This window comes from Artemia sp. Qi Xiang Cuo, chromosome 8 (genome assembly GCF_049724085.1).
Source record: "Artemia sp. Qi Xiang Cuo chromosome 8, ASM4972408v1, whole genome shotgun sequence".
In the NCBI taxonomy this organism is placed as follows: Eukaryota; Metazoa; Arthropoda; class Branchiopoda; order Anostraca; family Artemiidae; genus Artemia; species Artemia sp. Qi Xiang Cuo.
The window spans coordinates 55,581,069-55,607,807 of NC_142801.1; the positions used below are offsets into that span (position 1 = coordinate 55,581,069).

Here is a 26,739-nt window from a genome sequence, read left to right on the forward strand (position 1 = left end):
TATCTGTCTTGGCTTTTCTCTGTCTACAATTACCCAGCCCAGTCTTGATGCAACCTATGCAACCTATTGTCCAAAATACTTGATAACTTCAATTCAATTCGATGATTTTGAATTGATTTTGAAGATACAAGTTTCAAAACTTTCGGAGAAGAAAGGTTTTTAGTCCTTTTTTGCAAGGAACCAACATTATTTTTTTCTCTTGACCCAAGGACTTAAGGATATAAGTATTTTGCCAATTGAAAAACAAAGTTTTTGGCTGCTTTGAACCCATTTTTTTTCTTTAGGTTCTCCTTGGACCAATGAATTGCAGCTTTAATTTTCAAACTGATGAGAAATAACAAGATATTTGGCCCATTTCGGGTCTACCAAATTTTCAAAGTCTCAAAATTACCTACCCCTAAAAAATCTTGGCCCCTTAACCCAGACAACAATTCTTGAAAGTTTCAAGCCATTCGGAAAAAAAGTTTTCTAACAATTTGTATGTCCCATATTTAGGAGTCAGGAACCCTACTAAAAAAAAAGGATTTCTGATCTTTTTCTGGGAAACTGAATTTCTTATTCGTTTTTTCCTCATGCACTGGGGTCTTTAGTCCCCAGGAACTTAAGAACATAAGTTTCAAAACGATCAGAAAAACAACTGGCCCTTTCAGGCAACTAAAATCAGAGAATAATCCATGAAAGTTTCTAGCCAATTACACAATTAATATTAAAGATGATTCCTTTTTTCCAAAATAAACCCGTTTATCAACAATTGACAATTTTCATTATTTACAGCTCTTGCTCTAGGGGCTGTGGGGTTACTTCATCACCATAGGCATATTTATTGACCTTTAACTCTTTTTTTAAATGCCTATCTCAAAGTTTTGGCAGGATGTCTTGACAATTACAGCAAGGGAAGGGAATGACAAAAACACATAGGAAGGGGTGGAGTACCTCCAATCAATTCCAACTCTCAAAAAAGGCGCTAGTGCTTTCAATTTCCATCCGGATTAGTTTTTTATCATGTTTCATTAACCAGCCCTTTCATACAAGGTGACCAAAAAAAAACAAAAAAAAACAATAATACACTGAAGACACATGGTTCTTTGCTAAAGGTGATGCTTGACCATTGTCTCTGATTTGTATATGAAATTGTTTGTTTTTATTCAGTGTTCACTGCCTTAATCAAAAGTTTTACCTCTTTATTACATTTTCAATTACAAATTAAAAGGCAGTGTTGTCTAAGAAATTATTTATGTAGCTATTGAAACATGACTAGTTTGTAGCACAATTTTATATAAATAGACTAAATTAAAAAAAAAATCAAAAGGCTACATGATCCTTTGACAACAAAACAGTACGTCAAGATATACCCCATCGTCAAATTTTAATAGAATTACATAAAGACTCTTTAGAAGGGGGAGAGCTATATATTACTTTGACAAATAGTTGTCAAAAATATAATTAGTGCTCCCACTTATAAATTTTGGATAGAACTACCTTAATCTCAGTAATAAAGGGCATTCAATGCCAAAAATGTCATTTTGCGAGTCGCAGGGTTGGCTGACAGTCTCAAAAACAAAGGGCCCATTAGCAAATTTTCCTAGCACCCATTTTCGTCAAATCTGACAGGGGATCTCAGATATATCAGCAGTTGAAAATCTAACAAGAAACAAAGTCTAAAATAAAGGAAACCTAAAATCTCTTACTAGTTGTTAAGCCAAAGACTGTCTAATCAATGTATATACAGCATAAATAGTTCTGAATGTAACAAATTATTCAATGAGCCTTTTTTTAAGCTAATTTTAATGTTTTCCAAGCAGGTATACTAGAATATTTTAGGGACTGCCCTTTCCTCAACTTTGAAAAGAAAATTATACACTGTAATGATGCAAGTTTCATTAAATCTGAATATCTCTGGCACAAAACAGGAGATGTTATATCGTTTTTCCAAGACTTCCAGGTTCCATACAAGTTATGGCAATACCACTCAATCAATTCTGAATTGTTTGGCGACATAACTAAAAAAGCTTGTAACGGACGTGATAGGGTAATTCCTTAAGGTATTGAAGGGTCTTAAAAATAATCATCCAATTGCTAAAGCTCATCCCCCCACCCAAAAAAAAGAAAAACATAGGGCCAGTGGTGTCTTTATGTAAGCTAAGGTTAAACTACCTCTTCAAGTCGTTTCTTCTCAACAATTTCAGATAAATCCTTAAGCGCTTTCAGCCTCACAGCAGGTGGATTTGGTGGAGAAATCTCGGTAAAAACATCTGGTTTGATTACATATTCTGTTTTATACTTTGGGGTTCCTGAAACATAATAGAGCTTGATGTGATATATTCAATTAAGCTTATAACAATAATTTAATAATAAACAACCAACTTAGATCCAGGTTTCATGTGCAATAAGTCAGGTAGCACTCACTCTACAAAATAGCTGTTTTAAATATGTCAGGTCAAAAGTGTGCAACAGATAGGTTATTTGAGTTGGTCTACTCAGCAATTGAACTTGACATTGTCAAGCAAATACAATTTAATTAGAATTACCCTAATTCTTTTTCCGGCAATAATATTTGATGACAATGATTTGTGATTCAAGTGCAAACATACTTCAATTTGGAGTGATAAAAATACATTGAGAAACACAACAAACATATCAAAAATTGCACTTCAAAGAAACAAAATTTGAAAAGTTCTTTATTGTTAATCAAGTCCTCTGTCAAGTCCAAATCTTCTCTGCAACATTGAACACAGTCTTAGCTTCAAATCAAATAGATCAGGATGCTCAAGTGCTTTCTTCCAAAACATGCCAAAGCTGGATTATTGTTTGTTTCCTTCCCAGTTGACTAATGAGTCTGTCCCTGTCAGATAGCTCGTCACTTAAACACCTACTGAAAAACTTTATTATTGGATAGTAAGGTTTTTGTCTCTTGACACATAAAAATGAAAACAATGACACTTTGGAGACCATGCTACACAATGATTTTTAGGAGCTATATAATTCTTATCTTGTTCTTGCCCAAATTGATATAAAAGCAGCTTGTCAAGAGGGAAAAAATGTGGTATGTTTATTTACATTGTAGCATCCAAGCCAGAAATGAGAGTTAAGTATTGTTGCAAGGATGAAGTCCTTGTTACCAGTCTAAATTGACATTCCTTGGTTCTTTACTGCTTTAAATTAATTGGCTGGCTTTCAAGCAAACATGTTCTATGGATAGCTCTTTGACTCTGGTTAAAGCAACCTCACCAGATCCATGATTGATGGGATAAGTATAGATAATGTCACATTTCCTTTTTGGATTGAACTTTTTGGATTTTCAGTCCTTCAAAGGGCTCAAGGAATGGCACTAGGTATTGTAGCAGGAATTATTTTGAGTGCATCCACCCTTGGACATGCATTTTGAGGTATATTCTAAGTTACAACTGTGTAATGCCCAGGACTGTATCTTGTCTGAAGGCATGTATGGTAATTCCTGGGTTATTTCATGATGCATACTTTGTGAAATAATAAAGCTTGACACAAAAAAAATATATAATACAATCATGAATGAAATTATTCCTTAGAAACTGAGCCCAAAGAGTTAGAGTAGACTGCAGTATGCCTGATCCAGCAAGAATGACGAGTGGAGTGATACAAGGTAGTCTGATTGGTCCTCTCCTCTTCATCAGGAGGATCAAAACAAATATCATCAACACTATCAAAATCCAAGCAGATGAAACAAGACTCTACAGGAAGTTCATATCATCTCAAGATAAACTAACACTGAAAAGAGAAATTGGCACTCTGAGAACCTTCAAAGCCTAGTTCTCAACTTCGAAGCATCAAAAAACCAAAGCACTATGGATAGTGAAGAAAAAGACTGCTTCTGCTCCCTAGCTAATATTAAACGAAAAAGCAGATACAGAATAACACTGTAACTTGTTGACTCTGAAAATGACCTTGGTATTACTGTTAACTTGCAGTTAAAATCTCATCAACACATTCAAAGACAACTTCCAAAAAATACCACTCATTTGGCTGACCAGATGAAGTTCCAAGCCCTTAAGACAATCAAACTTTGGTATAGCTCTATAAGGAGATCGTAAAACTATAGTAGGGTATGGGGATTTCATTACAAAATAGACTTGACTGCACTGAAAGGGATCCAAAGACATGCAACCAAACTCCTCCCTGGTCCAAAAGATTGAAGCTATGAAGACTAACTCTCTTAAGTGGACACACTGACTCTGAAATATACACAAATAAGAGGAGACCAGATACAATTTTACAAACCAAAGTACAGCCTGGAAATCTGTCTATTCAGAAATTAAACATAAAAAAACAGTTTGTTCAACTGAAAGTAAGGAGCAACATCAAAACTTAAAATGAACAGAAATTATTATGTATTTGAGGGGGCTTGCCCCCTCGTCAATACCTCACTCTTTCCACTAAAGTTCAAATTGTGTTCTAATTCTTTAAGAATAACCCCTGAATCAAAAAGGCTGTTTAATTAGAATTATAATGAAAGTACTAAAAATATTCTAGCATAAAGAGCAAGGTATTGACAAGGGGGAAAATCCCCTCATATACATAATAATTTCTGTTTGTTTTAGGTTTTAATGTTACTCCTTACTTTCAGTTGAAAAAACTTGTTTTTTATTTAATTTCTAATCGTTTTTTTTAATAATACTGGGAAAACCGGTGCTCTTTTCATGGAAAATTCTCTTCCCCTATGAAAAATTCCAAAATGGAAAGATCCTCCCATGTAGCCCCTCTCACCCCCCATCAGAAAAAATCGCCCCCTTGAAAACGTCTGTAAACTTCCTAATAACCAATTCTATGTGTAAACAATGGGTAAAGTTCACAAATTGCAGCCTTTACCCAGGAAACTGTGGGGGATTAAGTCATCCTCAGAGGCACAGTTATTAGATTTTTCAAGTATGCTGAACAAAATGACTAACTCAAAATTTTGATCCAGTGACTTCGGGAAAATAATGAGTGTGGGAGGGGGCCTCTCACAATATTGTAGGACCACTGGATTGATACAGTTACCCTTGGGAAAAAAACACACATCCATGATCTTTCTTCTGGCAAAAAATACAAAATTCCACATTTTTGCAGATAGGAGCTTGAAACCTCAATAGTAGGGTTCTCTGATATGCTGAACTTGATGGAGAGATTTTCATTTGGATTCTATGACTGTTAGGGGGTATTTTCCCCTTTTTCAAAAATAAGGCAAACTTGTAACTTTTGATGGGTAAGACTAAACTTCATGAAACTTATATTTAAAATCAGCATAAAAATCCAATTCTTTTGATGTATCTGTTGGTATCAAAATTCTGATTTTTAGAGTTTCAGCTACTATTGAGCTGGGTCACTCCTTACTTACAGTTCATTACCACAAACTGTTTGATTTCACCATCCAAAAGTAAATTATGCAACTGGACACCATATAAGTGTTTAAAACTGTAGCAATACATACAATGAAGGTCAATTTTTAGAGTGTCTCAATTCTAGAGGACTGGAACTCACTAGAGAAGCAGTTGTAAAATAAGAAACCCAAAAGTTGTGAAATAGTTTCTAAAATGGTCTAGATCAATTTTGGTGAAAACATTTTTTCACACACAACTCTTAGACATGGCTTTACTAAAAAAAAAAAAAAATATGAGCAACTTTGATGAACTAACTGACAGCCACCAGGAGAATCCTGAAACAAGAATATGTCCCTAATCCAACTAAGAATCCTGTATGTTAAACAGATCAACATCCAATAGAAAGTGAATCACACTTATGTGGGCTTCATGATACCCTGGGATCAAATGTAATGAATTGGCAGAAAAAGCAGTTAAAGCTACAGCACCACTGACATGCTACTGACTGGAACCTTTCATTCCCATCTTTCAAAGGAGCAACAAGGAGGCACAAATATGAGATGGTGGAGCAGAATTGGCATAGAAATATAGAAATTCAAAGGCACAAAAACTGATTCTTATGTTTAGCCCCATGTTGGCTAAAATCTTTTACAACTTAATAGCCTAGATCTGTAATACAAATGGTTACTGAAGCCATTACAGGTATTTTTGGAATCATTCTATGTAAATAGGAAGAATTCCATAATTTGTCAAAAATATGAAACAACCATGGAAACAAAAAGCTATCTAACAGAAGAATGTCCAGCTAGGATTAGATACCAGTTGAAGGTATTTCATAAACTGGACATTAAAATGGAGAGCAAAGCTAAGTATGGTAGCCTGACAGCAGCCAAAACATATGTTAAGGATAAGGTAACTCAATGTTAATCTCATATTACTAACTAGGTTTATTTTTGGCTGACAATGCCTGTGGAGGCATTGGTTCTTTGCAGCCTGAGACTCAACTCTGTTTGCTGAGTCTATCAATATTACTAAAAATAAAAGGCCATGCCTAAGACTATAGCCCAGCAAAAAAACAAAAAACAGTTAGAATATTTGTTGAATACTCAGAAGACAGTTACTTGAACTTAAAATGAAAAAAAAAACAGTAAATTGTCAGATATTTGGAAAGAGTGTTAAAAGCTGTATTGGGGGACATGTTTATGTTTTAGCTACCAAATTAATAGAGCAATACAAAAGTGGTTACACAGGAGAACAGTAATTTTTCTGAAGGAAACACTCATATAAACACTCACTGTTTCCTTCTGAAGGAAACACTCATAAAATAAAGAATAGAGCCATTTAATTCCCTAATAGATGTTCTTTCTAACATAATATTTGCTGCTCCAACAAAGCACACCATTACCCTTTCCTTCCTGATGGACCAAGATATAGCAGTAGGCTATATGCACAACTAAAATAAAACACTACAAATTAAATTTAAACTTCATATTATGAAACATGGTCTATTAATCAGATTTTATGACAGAGCATTAATTGGGAGATCAAATAGCACTAGCCCTTTTCAAAAGTAGGAAAGAACACTATAGTGTTCTCTAAAGAAGAGTTACTGTTCTCTGGGGTTACCCAAAAATAAACAAAACCTAATGTCATACCTGTTGAAAAAAAGACAAGTTTTAGGAACAATATGGGTTTATTCTTGGTAAATTTGTAGTTTTCAAAATAATTTAGCTAAGATGAAAGTGAATACATTACTTGATGCCTTTTCTTATGCTTTTTCATAGTATAATAATTGTTTCTGGGGAAAATTGCATTTTGAACCAAAAGGTAAACAGTCCATAGTAAGCAAAAGTTTATAAGCATTTTTCCAAAAATCTGTCAAGTGAGGAAAATATCGCCATTTGTAGCTGATTCAGTAATGACAATTATTATCTTCCTTAGTCTTAAAACTAAAACATTATTTTGAAAATAAGTTTGTAGTAATTTAAAAAAAAAAACCTGAACCACCTTGAAAATGATGTCATAGCAATACTGATGTCATTTTTGAGGGGGTTTTAGCTCTTTTTAAAAATTTCTGCAAATTTTTTTTCAAAATAACATTTTACTACTAAGACTAAGGAACATAGTAATTACCATTCCTGAATCAGCTGTAAATGGCTATTTTCTGTCACTAGCCAGCATTTTTTTAGAAACATATTTTAAACTTTTGGTTACTATGGGCTATTTGAGCCATTCAAGGCCTTTACATTTTGAGCCCTTCAAGGGCTCAAGATGTAATTTCCTATAAAGACAACCATTACCTTCATTTGCACTTTGAGCAAATTAAGATCTATCTTAATTAAGATCTATCTTAGTGAATGATTAAACATCAGATGTAACCCACTGGTATACATTGAACTATGAAAGAGCATAAAAATAGCATTAAGTGATATGTTCACTTTTATCCTAGCTAAATTATATTTGTAAACTGTATATTTACCTTATTCTTGATTTTGATCCCATAATTGTGCAAGGAATTGGTATAAGAAGCTTGTATCTGCCAGGTTCTTATAACAGATAGGCTAAAAAACAACTGCTGCTCTAAGCTTTTAGGCAATATTTTCTAGCTTCAAAGAATTATGCCTGAAACTTCGGTAAATTTTTTGTTGTTCATATTACTGACTTACAAATAAAGTAAACCTACCACTTGATGCCTTTTTCATGCTCTTTTCAAATATAATAATCATTTTTGTTGGAAATGAATTTTATCCACACCCCTAAACATACCAATTCAGGGTAGGGGAGAAGGGGCCAAACTTGGACATCAAACCTGACATCTAGCCTATTGCTTCTATCGATCCACAAAAAAAGGGTAGATGATGCTTATGTATGTGTACATTGGCGGTAAGTTTGAAATCTAACAGAACTGTTAGCTCCAGAATAAGAGGTAAGAAAGTTTTTTGATGCTTAAAAAAAATCTGGGAGTTGCAAGATCAGCTTGATTTGTGGTAACAAAAGGTGGTAGTTTTTTCTTTGTTGTTCATGTTTTATAGTTGCTATATACATCCTCTATCTATGCCCTGAGTTTGATTCGTCTATTCCTAGTACTTTTTTTCAGGACACCATTTTTTAAACTTGATTTGATAGGGGCGAGATTTTGGCAGCAATTTGGGGGCGACTTTGGACACTGTCCAAGGTTGCCTTGTTGTTAACTTCACCATGTGCCATTTTTGTGTATCATTTTCTGTTCTGTTTTCATTATAATCTAGAGATTTGGATGATTCTTCTTTGATGTTTAAAATAATTTCAGAATTAACGTTATATGGCTTTAAGTGCAATAAATAACTATATTATGCGTAGAAGGAATCATAGGATGTCTCTGACAAAACCATAGTGAGAAAGTTTATAGATTCCTGCAGTTTGATTGAGTTTAAGAAGAAAAAAAAAAGAAATATATTCAAAACTAGGTTTTTATATTGTCTTATTTTTTTTCTATTGGGTTTCTATAAGGATCATGGTGTGTTAGATGGTGAATTTATGTTTAGATTTTTGTTCTGAACTGCAAAAAAGACTATTTTTTTGCTTGGTTTTTCTTTTTGGGAGTGGAATATGAACTTACATTAGATAAGTGTTTTCTACCTTATAGGGAATAGGCTATGTTTCTTGGATGGAATAGTTGTTGTGCAATAGGATTGATTTCAATATATTATAGCATTAAAAATATATAATTACCAGTCACAAGCAAATACCCTACATACCTTTACCTTTCTGTTTTTTTATTAGCTAATTGCTTTCTTTTTTGCTAAATCTCTTAGTTAACTTTTAGTTATACTTCAACAAAACATATTCTTTTTGCCTACTATAAAATAAAAAGTCACCTTTGACACAGAACATGCCATAGCCTCTTAAAGCTATTTTCAGGTTATTTCCTGTGTATTTACTGTTCATTCTTTCTAGTTGGACAATGGTTTGCAACTACATCAGGAAACATGATCTACCAGATGTCAAATCCATGGAGATGGCAGTGAATGCAGTCTTAGAGTGTAGACTATCTATTAGACATGCTGCAAAAACCTATGGACTGAAGAAATCAACCATCAGCTATGCTCTGAAAATTGACAAGGATTTGCTGAAGAACCTCGAGTGAACCCAGTTACACCCCCAGGTTGCCCAAGCCCATTGCCCAACCCAAAGAGAAAGTGTTTTCTCTAAAAAACAAGAAAAAGAGCTTGTAGAGTATCTCTTAAAATGTCAACTGATGTTCATGACCTCACTCTGAAAGAAGCAAGGAAACTTGCCTTTGAATGGGGCAAATTGATTGGTGTCAAAACACCAGAGAGTTGGGTGCAAGACAACATAGCTGGGATTGACTGAATCTCAGGCTTTATGAAATGAAACCCAGAGCTATATATTTGTAAGCCTGAAAATACCAGCCTGGCAAGGGCTGCTGGCTTCAATTCAGTGGTTGTGAATCTGTTCTTTGACAACCTGCAGAAACATTACAAAAAGTTCAAGTTCCCACCAAACTGTATCTGGAACTGTGATGAGACTGGGGTTCCTACTGCATTGACAGCTCCAAAATTAATTGCAAGGAAAGGATCAAAGCAAGTTTCCCAGAGAGTGTCAGCAGAGAGAGGGGAAAATGTTATAATGTTTGGGTTTATTTCAGCTACTAGTCAAGCTCTTCCCCCTGTTTTTATATTCCCATTGGTGAAGGTGAATGACCAGCTTTTCCAAGAAGGCCCTCAAGGATGTCTTGGGCTTTCTCAACCTAGTGGTTGGATGACCTCCATAAATTTTGTAGCTTCTATTAAGCATTTCATCAAGCTGGTGAAGCCATTGAAAGAAGACCCTGTGCTACTGTTACTTGACAACCACAATAGCCATGTTTTGGTGGAATTAGTGTGGCTGTGCAAAGACAATTGGACATCTCTGTCTACAGACCATTCAAGTTTGCAATGAGAGAATCACTAGACACCTGGTTGAAGATCTATCCAGGTCAACAAATTACAATTCATGAGACTGCCCTGCTCTGCAAAGAACCATTTCGTCACAAGTTCAACCTGGAAAATATAACAGTTGGTTTCAGGAAAGCTGGAATTTGGCCCTTCAAAAGAAGTGTATTTTCTGAGTTAGACACTCTACCTGCTGAGGTGACAAATTGTCCACCCCCAGTTTGATTTGTTACTTGATATGGAACCAATACCCTCTCCCTCTCTTCCTTCACCTTCTCATCCCAAAACCAAGCAAGGAAAACAAACTCCTGAAGTGGTAAGACCATATCCAAGAGCAGATATGACAAAACCCAGAAGGAATGTGAGAAAGCAAGGTTGAACTTGTATTCTTCCTGATACACCCAAAAAAGATGCTTTAGAAGCTGTAGCATGACCAAGAAAGGAAAAGCAGAGTAAAAACCCTATGCCCAAGCAGCCCACTGCTAAGAAATGAAAGCAAGTTGAATCTCCAGGGGAAAATAGTGGTGGTGATGTTGAACTTGATCATAATTCATCTGATGATCCTCTACACCTCCACAAGGCTGATAAGGATGATGTAGACAAGCACATTTAAGCTGGAGACTTTTTTCTAGCCAAGTTTGAGTATTGAAAGAAGAAAGCCCATGTGTATTATGTTGGCATTGTAGAAAAGCAGTTTGCAAGGGTTAGCTTTCTTCAGAAACAAGGGGACAAATTCATGTTTCCTGAGCTTCCAAATATTGCTGACATAGACATTATGAACATAGAACTGAAGCTTTCTGTCCCCTCTTCACCTGGTGGAACCAGTTGTGCAGTTCAGGGGCTTGTCTTTGGTTGTGATCTTTCAATGTATGCTTTAAAATGAGAATCCTAGTTGAAACTCAGATTCCCATGCAATGTTCCTGGCTGATTTTTTATGCAATTTTGAGTTTTCATATGATTTTGAGTGATTCTGTATCATTCTACAGGAATATTCTGTATTTGAATAAAGCTTAATTACTTAAAACTGTCTTGTCCCAGGTTGCCCCATGCCTGTCTAATTGACAAGGTTGCCCCATGAAACTGGACACTTGACAAGGTCCTACTTTGATGGTACTCACACTTCAGGGTGATCTCTAAAAAATATGAAAGAAAAATCTACCATTATTTGCCAAACTTTTACCTTTCTAACAACCCATACTAAGTTGTTTTGTAATCCAGTACCTAATTATGCTTGGAAAACCAAAAAGTGTCCAAGTTTGCTCTGTTCTCCCCTATATATTTGCACACTGGTGGGAGGGGGGGTAAATTTTATTTCTGATGTAAATGTGAGATAAGTTTAAAAATTCCCAGGTAAATATTTTGTTATTCATATTATTAACATACAATTGAAATAAACATACCACTTGATGCCTTTTTTTATGCTCTTTCTAAATATAATAGCCTAATAATTTTTGTTGGAAATGAATTTTACCCCTATACCAATATATATCAATTCAGGGTATATGTTTGCACATTGGGGGGGGGGGGGGGGTAAATTTTTTTTCTTATGTAAATGAGAGGTAAGTTTAAAATTTCCATACACCCCACAAATGTGCAAATATATACCCTGAACTGGTATATATAGGGGTGGGAGTAAAAGTCATTTCTAACAAAAATGATTATTATATTTAGGAAGAGCATCAAAAAGGCATCAAGTGGTAGCCTATGTTTACTTTATTCATAGGCTAAGTCAATAATATGAACAATGAAAAATTTACCTAAACTTTAATTTGATTGGTGAAATAGTATTTCATGCTTGAAAGTTGAACAATGTTCAACTGAACCATAGACCAATACATAAACAGTGATGAAGTCATGTGTATTCCTAATTTTTATTTTATTGACAAATGTGACCATAATGTGGCCTGGACATAAGGGTTATTTATGGCCTAAGAAGCTTTAACTGACAAACCAGATTCCACCCAAATGCTTTTTCAATTGACAAAACAGATTCTTCAAACAAAAATCAGAGTTATCTGTAGAACAAGGGAGTGCATAAGGTTGGATTCTTGAATCAAAATCTAGATTATAAGCTCACTATCCTAACAGTCAGTAGAACATTATTCTCATAATCAAAATTGCCAGTGGAATGGCCTGTTTACACTCCAGTTTGTCAGTAAAAACAACCTCTGGCCTAATTACACCAATGGTCAATAATTGCTAAGACAAAATTCTAGCAATGGTTATCAGAATACCTGTGGCAGTAGACGAAGCTCTAGTGTTTGTTTTGAAAAATTGTTTGAATAGGTCTTGAAATTTTTTATCCCCACTACTCATTCTTTGGAAACTGCCTCAAATAAAATTTGTCTATGTGAACAAAGCGATACGAATACTTATTTATTTTTTACATTTATAGATGGCAAAAAAGTAAACATTAAAACTAGTTATTTTGAATGATATGTAAATAGGTCAGTTCGTAATATATATATATATATATATATATATATATATATATATATATATATATATATATATATATATATATATATATATATATATATATTTTTTTATTTTTTTTAATTTAGGGTTTTTATGCTAATTCACTATCTCAAAGAGGAACACACCATTTAACGTGCATTTAAACTTCTTTTCAGATATTAATTTTAAAAGAATTCCACAAAATAAGTTTTTCAAAAAAAAGTAAAGAACTCCATTAAACCAAAAATGAACAAAAATGCGAAGCATACAACTACCATAAATAAGTATCAATCAATAAAGAAAATCCAAAAAAAAAAAATTTAAATGAATAACAGAGTCAAATTCAAAACAAGATTAACATGAGTAGGGTTCTAAACCCCATGCTTTTTGTAAAAACCAGAATATAATTTGTATTTTACTGAAAAAAATTCAAATGAATTTACTGAAAAAAAATGTGCATTGTCAGTTTAATATACATATGCTGGTATTCATTCCTACAATTCTTAATTAACTTTTGATTTCTTAAAGTTATAAGAGTGAAAACATTTAAAAGAATGAAAGATAATATAAGAGAAAATACAGGGATAAAACACCCCCTCCCCCCACGCACACACACCGTTTTACCCAAATACATCCAATAAAAGATTTTAGATGGCCATTTTGTTAAAAATAGTGCAAAATTCTAATTACTATAAATTAGGGATTAAGAAATCCTCCACAGCACCCGGGGCAAAAATTGTAACTTATGTAAGTTGTAAGTTATTAAGAATTGAAATTGATCAAAAAACAACAAGCCCTCCTTACAGTGGCGGATCCAGAAGGGCTCCCCTTGCACTGCCGGATCCAGAGGGGGGCGCACCCCCTAGCATAGTCTAAAGTAGTGTAATTTATTTAATTAACTCAACTTTGCGTTAATTAAACTTGTTCCTAACGCAAGTTTATCGGATCAACCTATTTTGCCCCCCCCCCTAAAAAAAATTTTTGGATCAGCTTATTTTGCCCCCCCCCCTTAAAAAATCCTGGATCCGTCCCCTGCCCCCTTGTGCCTTTTTCTTCAAATGCACCTTATTCAAATCTTTGAAATAGCTATTTTGTTCAAAATAGTCCAAACAATCCAAAATTCAAATTACTATAAGTTAGGGGTTGAGAAATATTCCCTAGCCCCCGGGGTACGGATTGTAACTTATGTAAGTTACTCATTATTAGAATATAGGGTTCTGTGGAAGGGGTGGTCGCATTAGCTTTGGAGGGAGCACATTCGATCGGGGGCCTCATTTGAGGGCTGTGGGGGGTGTCATTCTCAAAGACCTAATTTCCAGAACTTTCAACTACGTTGACCAAAATGGCTATCTTAAAATTTTGATTGGATGTGTTTGGATAAATGGTGGGCGTGAGTCGGGGTTAGTTGCCCTCCAATCATTTTTGACTATTAAAAAGGGCACTAGCCATTTCAATTTCCAATCGAATGAGCCCTTTTTGAAGTTTCTACGACAACGCTTTCTATAAAAACCTTATATGCCCCTAGGTCATAACTTACAACCCTTGCCCTGAGGGCTGTGGGGGTTGTCATCCTCAAAGACCTAATTTCTAGAATTTTCAACTACTTTGAACAAAATGGTCATCCCAAAATTTTGATTGGAAGTGTTTGGGGAAAAGGTGGGCATGAGAGGGGCGTTAGTTGCCCTGCAATCGCTTTCAACTATTAAAAAGCGCACTAGCCCTTTGAATTTCAAATCGAATGAGCCCTTTTTGAAGTGTCTACGCCAAAGCTTTGTATAAAAACCTTATATGCCCCCAGGGCATAACCTACAACCCGTGCCTTGAGGGCTGTAGAGGAAGTGTCCTCCTCAAAAACAAAATTTATATTTTGAAATCAGCTACTTTGAAAAAAATGGCTTTCTCAAACTTTTGATTGGATGTGTTTGGAGAGATGGTGGGCGTGGAAGGGGTGTTAGTTGCCTTCTAATCACTTTCGACTATAAAAAAAGGGCACTAGCCATTCCAATTTCGAATCGAATGAGCCCTTTTTGAAGTTTCTACGACAAGTCCTTCGATACGAAGTGCCCTGGTCTAGAAATAAAAATAAACAATACATTGTGCCAACATCATTCTTTACTTAGGCAGCTCTATTGCGCTGCCTATGATGCTTACTGTCAAAAAATACATTCCAACCCCTCTAATTGGGCTGGATATGGTCCTTGTAAATAACACTTGCTTAGCTTACGGCATTTTTGTGAGACTTTACTTGGTTTTACGCCACATTTTGTTGGCATCGAAGATTGCGATGGTGTTGTTCTTTTAACATAAAATATTTTTCTTCTGCACTTTCATTTTTACTCGTTTTGATTCCTACGATCTTTTTAACTGCATAGTTCTTTGTTCTTCACTGTTATTTTTGACACTTTCTGATACTCGTTATAGCATGTCTGCTAGCCCTACAATTCTTTGTTCTTCACTTTCATTTTTGACACGTTCTGATTCCTACTGTAGCTTGTAATTCTCGCTGCTGATTATCTTCTAAATGCATATTTATCTGTTCTCATTATCGTATATCTCGAGAAAATGAACACAACAAAATTTCGAAAATCAATTGCTCATTTTGATGGCAGCGCGGGGCCCTTTCAAAATTGGGGCCCAATTGGGCCCAATCGTTTCAACCGCCCTTTACCGGCCCTGACAAGGGATAATAAAACTTTACTTAAAAACCAGACAGAAGTTACCACGAGTAAAAATATAGTTGTTTTCGCCTCAAATTCTGCTAATGCTGAAGTACTATTTTTGCTTCACTATCAACAAAATTTTTAGAAACAAAAAAGAAATTATGATTATTAATTAGTTTTATTATTTTCCAAATAATAAAAGAACATTCTGAAAGGCCCTTATTTCTGTCCTTGTTCCTTTACTTTAAAATCAGTTTAAACAAATCTTAAATTTAAGTACTGTATTTGATATTTGAAGCATTGACAACAAAATACTTCTAATATATACTTCTAATACTGGTATGTACTTTGAATACTTCTAATACTGCTGCGGTGAGTTGTTAGCAGTGTTAGTTGTAGTAGTATATATATAGTATATATAAGGTAGAAGTAGTATATATATATATATATATATATATATATATATATATATATATATATATATATATATATATGATTATATTTAATGAGTGAGTTATCATTATAGTTAATGAGTGAGTTAATGATTATATGCTAGTTTAGCACCATCGTAAAAAAAAACATTTTCCCCTGGAATGGATCATAAGCTGTACCTTTGCTCCTTTTCAGCTAAGGAATAGAAAATAGCACATAAGATCATGTACTTTATCGTATTTTGTTTCTTACGTTAGCATGGGTGCCACGATCCAGTGGCGGATCCAGGGGGCGAGGGGGGCGCGCACCCCCCGAGCGTAGTCTAAAGTAGTGTAATTTACTTAATTAACTCAAGTTTGCGTCAATTAAACTTGCTCCTAACGCAACTTTATCGGATAAACCTATTTTGTGCTCCCCTCCCTAAAAAAAATTTTTCGGATCAACCTATTTTGCCCCCCCCCCTAAAAAAATCCTGGATCCGCCCCTACCACGAGATCTCAATCGTTTCTATGTAAATAGTTTACGAGTTATTCATTTCTGTCATATATTTAGCACCACCAAAATTGAAATAAAGTAAAAGAGGTAGAAAGCTAAGTAAAAACAAAATTGTTAAAAAAAATACAAAAAAAGTAAGGGCAATCAGAAAAGTTCATAATTTTTGCCCGCATTTCAAGAAGGATAGAAATATGGCAAATATTAAATCTGGATTTTAACTCTTAAGGCTTATTTGACTTGCTTATATGTACATCTGCATGCATGCTATTATGGTCAGAAAGAACGAGTTCATTGCAGTAAATTTATTCAGCGGACTCTGAAGGAACTCAGCAATTTTTTTTTTTTTAAGAAAAGATGAAAAGGAATTTTTCATTAATACTTGGATTGATTTGCATTGGTGAGAAATTCCATTTAGAAGTAATTTGAGAATCGCGAAATATAAATACAAATTTAATCTTTTGGGCCAAAAATATTATATCAGTATTTCCAATGAACTAGTTATTTAATTGATCTTCTTTGTGACAACCCCGGACACCTGGTCAATATTAAATTAAAAAAAACAAGTTTTCTAACTGAAAGTAAGGAGCGACATTAAAACTTAAAACGAACAGAAATTATTCCGTATATGAAAGGGGCTGTCCCCTCCTCAACGCCTCGCTCTTGACGCTAAAGTTTTTTATTTAAAAAAAAAAAAATTGAGTTGTGAGAAAGAGTCAAACCTTAGCGTAAAGAGCGAGGCATTGAGGAGGGGGCACCCACTTTCATATACGTAATAATTTCTTTTCGATTTAATTTTTAATGTCGCTCCTTAATTACATTTTAAAAAAATTGTTTTTTTTATTTAATTTCTGTTCGTTTTCAGTTGATGCAGCTTTTATTTTGGCTCACCATCATTGAATAAATAAAAAAAATTTTCAAGAAAATTTTAATTTTATTATTATAAACTTGTGTCTCTCATGTTTGCTCTGATGAAGTTGACAAATTAGCTTATGTAAATAATTTCTATATTTTTATATTTTTCTTGTGACAAACAATACGTTGTAGTTACAGTTTCAAATATTTGTATATATGAGCATGAAGCCTATGTAATAGAGTTTTCTTATGCTTTAAATATGACGGTTTGGTTTTCATTAAAATCCTTGCTCCTGCAGAGGATGTATTCTCGCGCTTTAAAATATCACGTAAATTTTCTCAGGCTCGTAGCCTTTGATGAGTAATACTAAACTTAATAAAATTTATATATTTAGAATCAGCAATATAAGCCCATTCTTTTGATACATTTATTGACTTCAAAATTCCGTTTTTAATAGTTTCGATTACTATTGAGCCGTGTCGCTTGTTTTTTTTTTTTAATTACGTATATGTTATTACGTATATGAGGGGGTTCTCTCCTTAGTAAATACCACGCTCTTTACGTTAAAAGTTAAAAAAAAAAATAATTCACAAACCCCTGAATCCTAAAGGCCGTTTAATTAGAATAGATAGCTCTTTTGAAAGCACTAAAACAAAACTGTTGCGTAAAGAGCGAGGTATTGACTTGGGGGAGAACCCCCTCATATACGTAATAATTTCTGTTCGTTTTAAGTTCCAATGTTGTTTCTTACTTTCAGCTGAAAAAACTTGTTTTTTTAAATTTAATTTCTGATCGTTTTTTAAATAATGCTTGGAAATTCGGCGCACCCTTCATAGAAATGTCCCTTACCCCAAAGAAACATCCTCCACGGAAAGATTCTCCCGAGTAAAAGATTCTTTCCTCAAGCAAATAATGCAAATTTCCACCTTTTTGCAGATAGGAGTGTAAAACTTCTTTAATAGGGTTCCCTGACAAGCTAATATAATTGTCTTTGAAGTTAATTAGAAATGCAAAAGTCCACATTATTACAGATAGGAGTTTAAAGTTTCTTTAATAATGTTCGTTGATAAGTTGGATCTGATGGTGTGACTTTCGTTACAGTTAATTAAAAAATTTGGAATTAAAACAAAATTTTATTGTTTTAAAAATTGAGTTGTGAGAAAGTCAAACTTTAGCGTAAAGAGCGAGGCGTTGAGGAGGGGACAGCCCCTTTCATATTCGGAATAATTTGTGTTCGTTTTAAGTTTTAACGTCGTTACTTACTTTCAGTTAAAAAAAACTTGTTTTTTTTTATTTCATTTGTGAAATTTTTTTAATTAATGCAGGTTTTGATTTTGGCTCACCGTACATGAAAGATTAAAAAAAAATGTGTGAGTTAATTTCACTTTTATTTGGTTAGATTGCTTTTACGAAACCTGCTGAATTTTATTTATTAATATTTTTGTTAAAAGTAAATATAAGTAAATTACGAAATAACTCATGTATAGACCTTCTCTATTCATATATTTTTAATACGTATATTAGGGGGTTTGCCCCCTATTCAATACCTTGCTGTTTAAGCTAAAGTTCGAATTTTGTTCCAATTCTTTAAAAATGACCCCTTAATCACAAAGGTCGTTAATTAGAATTAATAGCTCTTATGAAAGTACTAAGAAATCTTTGGCTTAAAGAGCGAGTCATTGACTTGGAGGTAAACCCAATCATAGAGCTAATACTCTTCTGTTCGTTTTAAGTTTTGATGTTGCTCCTTGCTTTCGGTTGACAAACTAGTTTTTTTTATATTTAATTTCTTATTTGTTTTTTAAATAATGATGGGAAATCCGGCGCCCCCTTAATAGCAATGTCCCTTCCCCCATGAAGATTTCTTTCATGAAAAGATACTCCCATTTAACCTACCACCCACCCCCACTACCAGTAAAAAATCCCCCTGAAGACGTCTGTATGCTTCCCAATAACCAATACTATATGTTAGCATTGGGTAAAGTTCATAACTTTCAGCCCTCTCCCTTGGGGCTTCGAAGGATTAAGTCATCCTAAAAGACATAATTATAATATTTTCGACCATGTTGAACAAAATGGCTCTCAAAATTTTGATCGGGTGACTTTGGGAAAAAATGAGCGTGGGAGGGGGCCTAGTTGCCCTCCATTTTTTTGGTCACTTAAAAATGGTGCTAGAACTTTTAATTTTCGTTCCAATGAGTCCTCCCACGATATTCTAGGACCACTGGGTCGATAGGATCACCCCTGGAAAAAAAAACAAAAAAACAAATAAACACGCATCCGTGATCTTTCTTCTGGCAAAAAATGCAAAATTCCACATTTTTGTAGATAGGAGCTTGAAACCTCTACAGTAGGGTTCTCTGATACGCTGAATAGGATGGTGTGATTTTCATTAAGGTTCTATAGTCTTTAGGGGGTCTTTCCCCCTTTTTTCGAAAATCTGCCAAATTTTCTCAGGCGCGTAAATTTTGATAGGTAAGATTAAACTTGATGAAACTTATATATTTGAAATCAGAATTAAAACCTGATTCTTTTGATGTATCTATTGGTCTTAAAATTCCGTTTTTTAGAGTTTCGGTTACCATTAAGCCGGGTCGCTCCTTACTTACAGTTCGTTACCACGAACTGTTTGATTAATTGACCCTTTAGGCTACATGCATCTGACACATTTAATAATTATTTTCCCAATATTCCTCATACTGAATCTTCCTTCTCCTTTCAGGCTGTACTCCCTTGCTTCAATTCTAGATCCATGTTCCTCTGCCCAACTGATGGCAATGGGATACTTCAAATAATCGATTCTCTCCCTGTTAGTTTAACACCTGACTGTCTTGGATTAAGTAATAAGCTCGTAAAGACCATATCTTCTTTTGTTTGCGAGCCCATCAAGCACATTCCTAACCTATCTTTAATCCACTGAGTTTTCTCTGATTTACTAAAGTCAGCCATTGTTATTCCAGTTCTTATAAAGCATAATCCAAATGAGATAGGTAATTATTGTCCAATCTCAGTTATCCCTGTTATATCCAAAGTGCTCGAGAGAATTATCTTCAGACGTCTGTTTCCCTTTCTGTTCGGCGGTCAGCTCTCCATTTCCTTGATTTCTCCTCATCAATATGGCTTTCGGCCGAAATTTTCAACTTCTTATGCTCAAATTGACGCCACACAGTTCATACATCCAGAACTCATCCTTAAAGAAACTGTATTGGGGGTAGTAATCATATACTCAGTATCAAGACTGGTTGTATAATGCGACCAAACATGCTATATTTTGGAACTAGATATTTAGGGACGAGATTTTATAAAGCAACCAGACAGGTTTCTGAGTCAACACCCATACCAGATTCAATATAAGGAAGACCAATTTACCTGTCAGACCACTTTCTGCAGTTACAAAGATAGATTTACATGCCAGACAGGTTTCTGAAGTTAACAGCCAAGTTTGCAATGTGAAGTTCCCGTCAAGCCCTCAAATATAATTTACCTTCCATATATTCCAAAATTCACAACCAGTTTAAAAAAAGTTTGCACACAAAATAATTTTTATGTCGTATTTACAAATGATTTTAAAATCATGAGTTTCTTAAATTCTGGTAAAGATATAACCCCAGTTACTCGCCAAAGAGGGGTTTATCAAATACCATGTGACTGTGGCCATTTTTATGTTGGTAGAACCCATCGAAATTTAGAAAAACGCCTGCAACAACACAAAGATGACATAACTAAAGCTTTAAATTCTAATAATACAAATATTTCCTTTGTTTCTGCTTTAAGCAGCCACATATATGATAACCCTAGTAATAAAATGCTTTTTGAAGAAACTTGCCTTATTAGCAATGATTTAGGCATAAATTAGGTTGTTCGAGAGGCAATTGAAATTAAAATCAAAATAAATAGTAATATTTCTTTAAATAGAGATTTGGGGGAATATTCGCTTAATGCCATATACACAAATTTAATTAAAAAGGATTTGACTAATTATATTAAAAAACCAGTCAATAACTCCACTCAACCTATTAGGAATAGACCTTCTAGGCTGGCAGCCAAGAAGGCGAGACTAGCTTTAAAAGCTTGTCTGTAAATATTTTAATTTCATCTGAATGAATTGTTCTCTGTCCATTTCGTTTGGAGTACCAGTCCTGGTTGAACTTCCTTGAAGTAATGATATTAGGGCTGTTTTAAAAAAATTTTAAACATTTTTAATAATTGAATTTTAATGTAAGTTTATTTTATAGTGTTTTTATTCTCTTCGTCTGTTTTGCTGAGGACGGCCCTTGGGTATAGAGTCAAAATATTCATTTAAAGTTGCGTTCCACTGTCTTGCATAAAAATGTCCCTGTTGTTCTACTTATTTGTTTATAGACGTAACTTTCAACCCAGCATTCAACGAATCATTGACAAATAGTTTTAAAAAAGCAAAGCTTGCTCTGTTGACATCCCATGACAAAATCCAAACTAGGTAGGTTGAAAATAGGAATTTCTATTTAAAAAGTCCACCATTCATACATAAATCAGTTTTTCAAACAGGCACGATATTATTGGGAGCATTCACGACGGACCGCCGATTTACGACGGACCGCCGATTGCAGTTGGTAAGTGATGACTCTTTTTTCAGCTTCATCCTCGAGAGGTATCAGAGATTTTTATATAGATAGAATAAAGAATTTAGAAGAGTCTTATTTAAATCTCAAGCTTATTTTTGATCAAGAAATTGGTCAAGAAAATTTATTTCCATTTGTTTGATGATAATAATTTCCCTAGAAGTAAATATGTAATTTCTAATTTAATTACTGGGAGGTCTTCCGATTTTCGGCTTTCGGTATTTCATTTGAATTGCCAAGGACTGTATTCCTCATTTTCTGATCTAGAGTCGACATGTCGGGAGCTTAGACCAGATTGTATTGGTCTGTGTGAAATATTTATTATGGAATTGTCGAGTCGTTGTTCCTAGAAGTATGGCTGTCCCCAAATAAAAAGTTATTGTGGGTGAAATTTATCGTTCTCCGTCAGGGTCAACGTCTTAGTTTATAGAGCATATGGCTCAAGTTCTGAAGATAGCACAGTATCAAAAAAATTAGCTTATTCTCATGGGAGATTTTAATATTAACCTCAGTATTCCGCTAACGGCCGAAGCAGCAGATTTGTTAAATAATATGGCAGTTTCAGGCCTATTTCCTGTTGTTACGATTCCGACACGGGTTACTGAGAGTATGCATTCACTTATTGACAACTTATTCAGCTCCTTGCTCCCAGAGCCGGTGGCAGTCCTCGTCAGTGACACATCAGACCACTTTCCCATTCATGCAACACTCGCCCTTTCAGAAACAGCTAAGATAAGGTCACAAATCAACCCTATGTTACTGATTATATGTTTAACAGATGAAAACTTGAAAAATTTAAAACAGGAACTAGAGCAGTCAAACAGGGATAACGTAATGGAGGTTCAAGATGAAAACGAAACATTTGGGTCATTTTAATCGTCGTTCTTGAATGTATACAGTAGGTGTTGCATGAGAGATCCGATAACTAATAAACGAAAATAAGACCAGCAAATTGGCCCCTGGATGACGGATGGTCTTCTGGCCTGTGTGAATAATAAAAACCACCTTTGGGGAGAGTATAGACGATTTCCGTGCTTAGCACGGCTAGAGGAGTATAAGCAATACGGGAAAGTCCTTCGGACTGTGTTACGAAGAGCAAAGCATGGCTAACAGCAGCAAAAGCTGATGAAAAGCGGGAAGGATGGTCGAAAAGTTTGGCAAATTATCAACTCGGTACTACGGCCAACCCTAAGTCTTCCACATTACCAGCGAAATTGGTCGTGAATAATGAAAAAATTACCGAACCTACACAGGTTGCTGCATTGCTGAGTACATTTTTCGCAAATATCGGCGATACCACAGCAAATTCCTTACTTCACTAAGTTTATTCGTAAACAGAATCCTAGATTCGGGTGCTTTACCGGCAGCAGTGCTTCTAGATATTAAGAAAGCGTTTGATAGCATGCACCACGAAATATTACTAGGAAAGCTGGATCATATTGGAGTTCGTGGCCAAGTCCTAGATTGGTTTAAGTCTTACCTGGAAAATCGTCGAATGTACAAAGGAAATGACCATACAAATGATGTCGTAGTTATCTGCGGGGTGCCACAGGGCTCTAAGTTTGGACCGGTATTGTTTCTTGTTCACGTAAATGATCTTCAGCAAGTACTGACTCCTGCAAGTCGTAGTCCTTGAACTAAGGGCATTTGCGGATGATTCACTTATGGCAAGCTCAGAATGGAACATCTAGTCTCTCAAAACGAAGCTACAAGACATTCTTGAAGAAACGTACCTGTGGATGGATGCAAATCGTCTAGTCATCAACATTGACAAATTGAGTGTTTTATTTTTTTTCACGTATAGATTCGCTGGCTCCTAATGTGATTGGTATTGAAACCTCTCGTGGACTTATCAAGAGACCAGAAAAAGGACACGTTCGTTACCTAGGGGTTTTAATCGACGTAAACCTCTTGTTCAGACACCACATAGCAAGTGTCGAGAGGAAGCTTTCAAGGAACCTTGGAATCTTGAGAAAACTCAGTCACCATTAAAAATACCGATCCTGATTTACAATGCAGTTATCAAACCTCACATTCAATATTGTTCTACAGTTTGGCAATCTAATTTCAAGACACATTTACAGAGACTAAACTCACTTCACAACAAAGCACTTCAAATTTTAGGCCCACCACTGAACTGACTATCAATGGCATCACTTTACAGACTATCTTGCACCGTTTTTTTGTTTTAAATATTTTTCAGGAACACTCCCATCACCATTTAAAGGCTTATTCACACTAGCATCACAAATCCATAGTTTAAATACACGACCTTCATCAGACCTTTATATAACCCCGACACCGACAGCTAGGTCGGAATTTTCTCCTAGAATTACGTGTGCTAAAGAGTGGAATGCACTTCCGCAAGAGCTGAAGTCATAAAGGTCTCTCGGCTCCTTTAAAGAGAATGTGAAAAAATATCTAAAAGATTAGAAATTTATTTACTAGATTTATTTTATTATTATTAGGTTTAGAATTTTTTGATATTATTATTATTTATTCTATTTTAGTTTGATACTCCAAGGGGTGTGAGCGGAGGAGAAATTGTGTTAAATTTATTGTTATTTGATGGCGGTTCGGGGTCGAAATTGGAGAAGACAGGAGGTCAGCTGTATTTAGAGTGTGCAATTGTTACGGGCCCAAACGTGCATCAATGCACAAGGAACTGAGTTAAGTGTATTTTTATATTTTTTTTTAATTAAAACCCATATTGAACTTGAAATTGAACTTGTAATTATTCATATCATTCTTATCACCACTCTTAAACAGGGGTACCACATGAGCACTTTTCAAACAATCTTGGTAAACTCCACTCTTAAAACATGAATTACCAAATACAACAGATGACCTAAAATAGTAGAGAAAACTGAACGAAGAATTCTAACACTGAAAAAATCCGACCCAGCTGCCGAATTCTTCATTGACTTCACTTTCTTCTCAAGCTCTGCAAGAGTCACTGGTCTTAAAAATATAGAGAATTCAGCTGCCTCATCGAGAAAATAATTATAAGAGCCATTACTGGGTGACTGCACAACACTATCAGACACACTCTTACCAATATCTGTAAAATGCGCACACATTTTATTAGCAACTTGATTATCCGAGTGAGCATCTAGAATGTCAAGCTTAGTCGGGGCAGCACGAGAGTTCACTACCAACTTGATGATTCTCCACGTTTTCGCAGGGTTGCCCTCTACTTCTTTAAATTTTTTTTCAAAGTAAAGCTTTTTAGCCTGTCTTAAAAGGGTGTTAAGATTTCTATTATAACTTTTATAAATATCTTTATCTGATTGAGATCAAGTTTAAGTAGACTTTTCATAGAGCTCTTGTCTTTCATCCATAGATTTAAGTAGCGCTTTAGATATCCATAGTTTCTTTGTAGCATCATAACGTGTTTTGTTTGAACTCTAGAGTTTCATATAACATCTGAATCAGTTTTTAATACAATATACCAAATTTATCATTAACACAATCAGTGCCATCAAGACATTCAAATGGCTCATTCGCAAGTCTAGTCCTATATTTATATATAGCATTCTTATCAATTATAGGCTGTTTAACGCCAGTCATACCATCTCCTTGATAACAACAACTAATAGCTGCACGGATCACAATAGCACAGTGATCGGAAACGTCGTTCACTAACACTCGCGACAAGTCACAACTAACATTCAAAAACAGATTATCAATCGCAGATGCAGAAGCTCCAGATATTCTATTTGGAATACTAACAGAAGGGGAAAGACCATAACTATAGATAAGATTCAAAAAACTTCTTGCCTTCGAATTCACATCTTGCACATTATTCAAATCAATATTAAAATCACCACTTATAAAGCAAGGCAGTCGCGAAATCGGTATTTTATCAAACATTTTATCCATCAGGTCCAAAAACTCATCCACATATCCTGAAGTTGGGCTATAAACAACAACAAGAAATAGCTTCCGCCAAGACAATGAAACCTCTAACACCATTGATTCAAAAATCATTTCTCGATATACAGCAATATCCGGCCTTGGCTTAACATTATATCCATTTTCCACTTAAATTACAAGGCCACCATGCTGTCTTTCCACTCGATTCTGAACAACATCCTATAACCTGGTATATCCAATAATGAAGAGTTACGGTCTTTCAGCCTAGTTTCTGTCAAAGCCATTACATCAGGTTCCAGCCTAGATGAAACTTAATTAATATAATTAAACGCACTATTTAAACCACCACAATTCATACCATACATTTTGAGCTCCTGCATAACTTTCCACGCATTCAATTCATTCAAGCACACATAATTTGAATCAGCACACTCGACATTCATTCCACCCTAAACCTGGTCTTCATTCATGATACCCCCGCTCATCTGTGAAAAATCAACACGGACGACTCTCAAGTTCCCCCAATTTATTCAAGTTTATCTCAACCACTATCAAACATCAAAGACGGGCAAAAGAACGAAGCGAGACAAACTAAACCATTTAACTTACCCCAAATTTTCATTCTACCATCAAGGTCCGAAGAAATGATGCGGCCATGACCAGGCACCAAAACACAAATACCTGAAACAAACAAAAAACAAAATTAAATAAAATAAAACAAAAACTAAAAAACGGTAATATCCTTATAAAAGGCCACATCCAAATCACTCTAAACTCATATAACTAAGGGCTACTAGCCAAATATACATAACTCCATCATACACAAGAAAAAAAATATTACATTACTTAAAAAAACATCTCTCTTTTCACCATACATAACTCTTCCAAAACATAGATCCATCTTACATAAACAAATGCACAAAAAAAAATAGAGAGAGAAAAAAAAACAACATCAACACGCATATTTCATAGCTTCATACCATCTCATTATTTTAACAATCTCATGCAGCGGTAGCTAGCAACCTAGTAAGAGACGATCACGTCCAATGTTACGAAATATAAAACCCCCTAACACCTAAAAAAAGAGTCAGATCAAAA

The 26,739-nt window shown here is 34.8% G+C and overlaps 1 protein-coding gene across 1 annotated transcript in view; it reads right to left on the minus strand.

The window, feature by feature from the left end:
* gig (TSC complex subunit tuberin) overlaps window positions 1–12,623 on the minus strand; it is a 236,097-nt gene extending 223,474 nt beyond the window's left edge. The window contains exons 1-2 of the mRNA XM_089093612.1: window positions 12,502–12,623; window positions 2,155–2,291 (exon numbers count right to left, since the gene is read on the minus strand). Of these exons, the coding sequence (XP_088949738.1) occupies window positions 2,155–2,291; window positions 12,502–12,583 (219 nt within the window). The 5' untranslated portion in view covers window positions 12,584–12,623. The remainder of the gene's footprint in view (window positions 1–2,154; window positions 2,292–12,501) is intronic.
* Window positions 12,624–26,739: the final 14,116 nt, after the last annotated feature.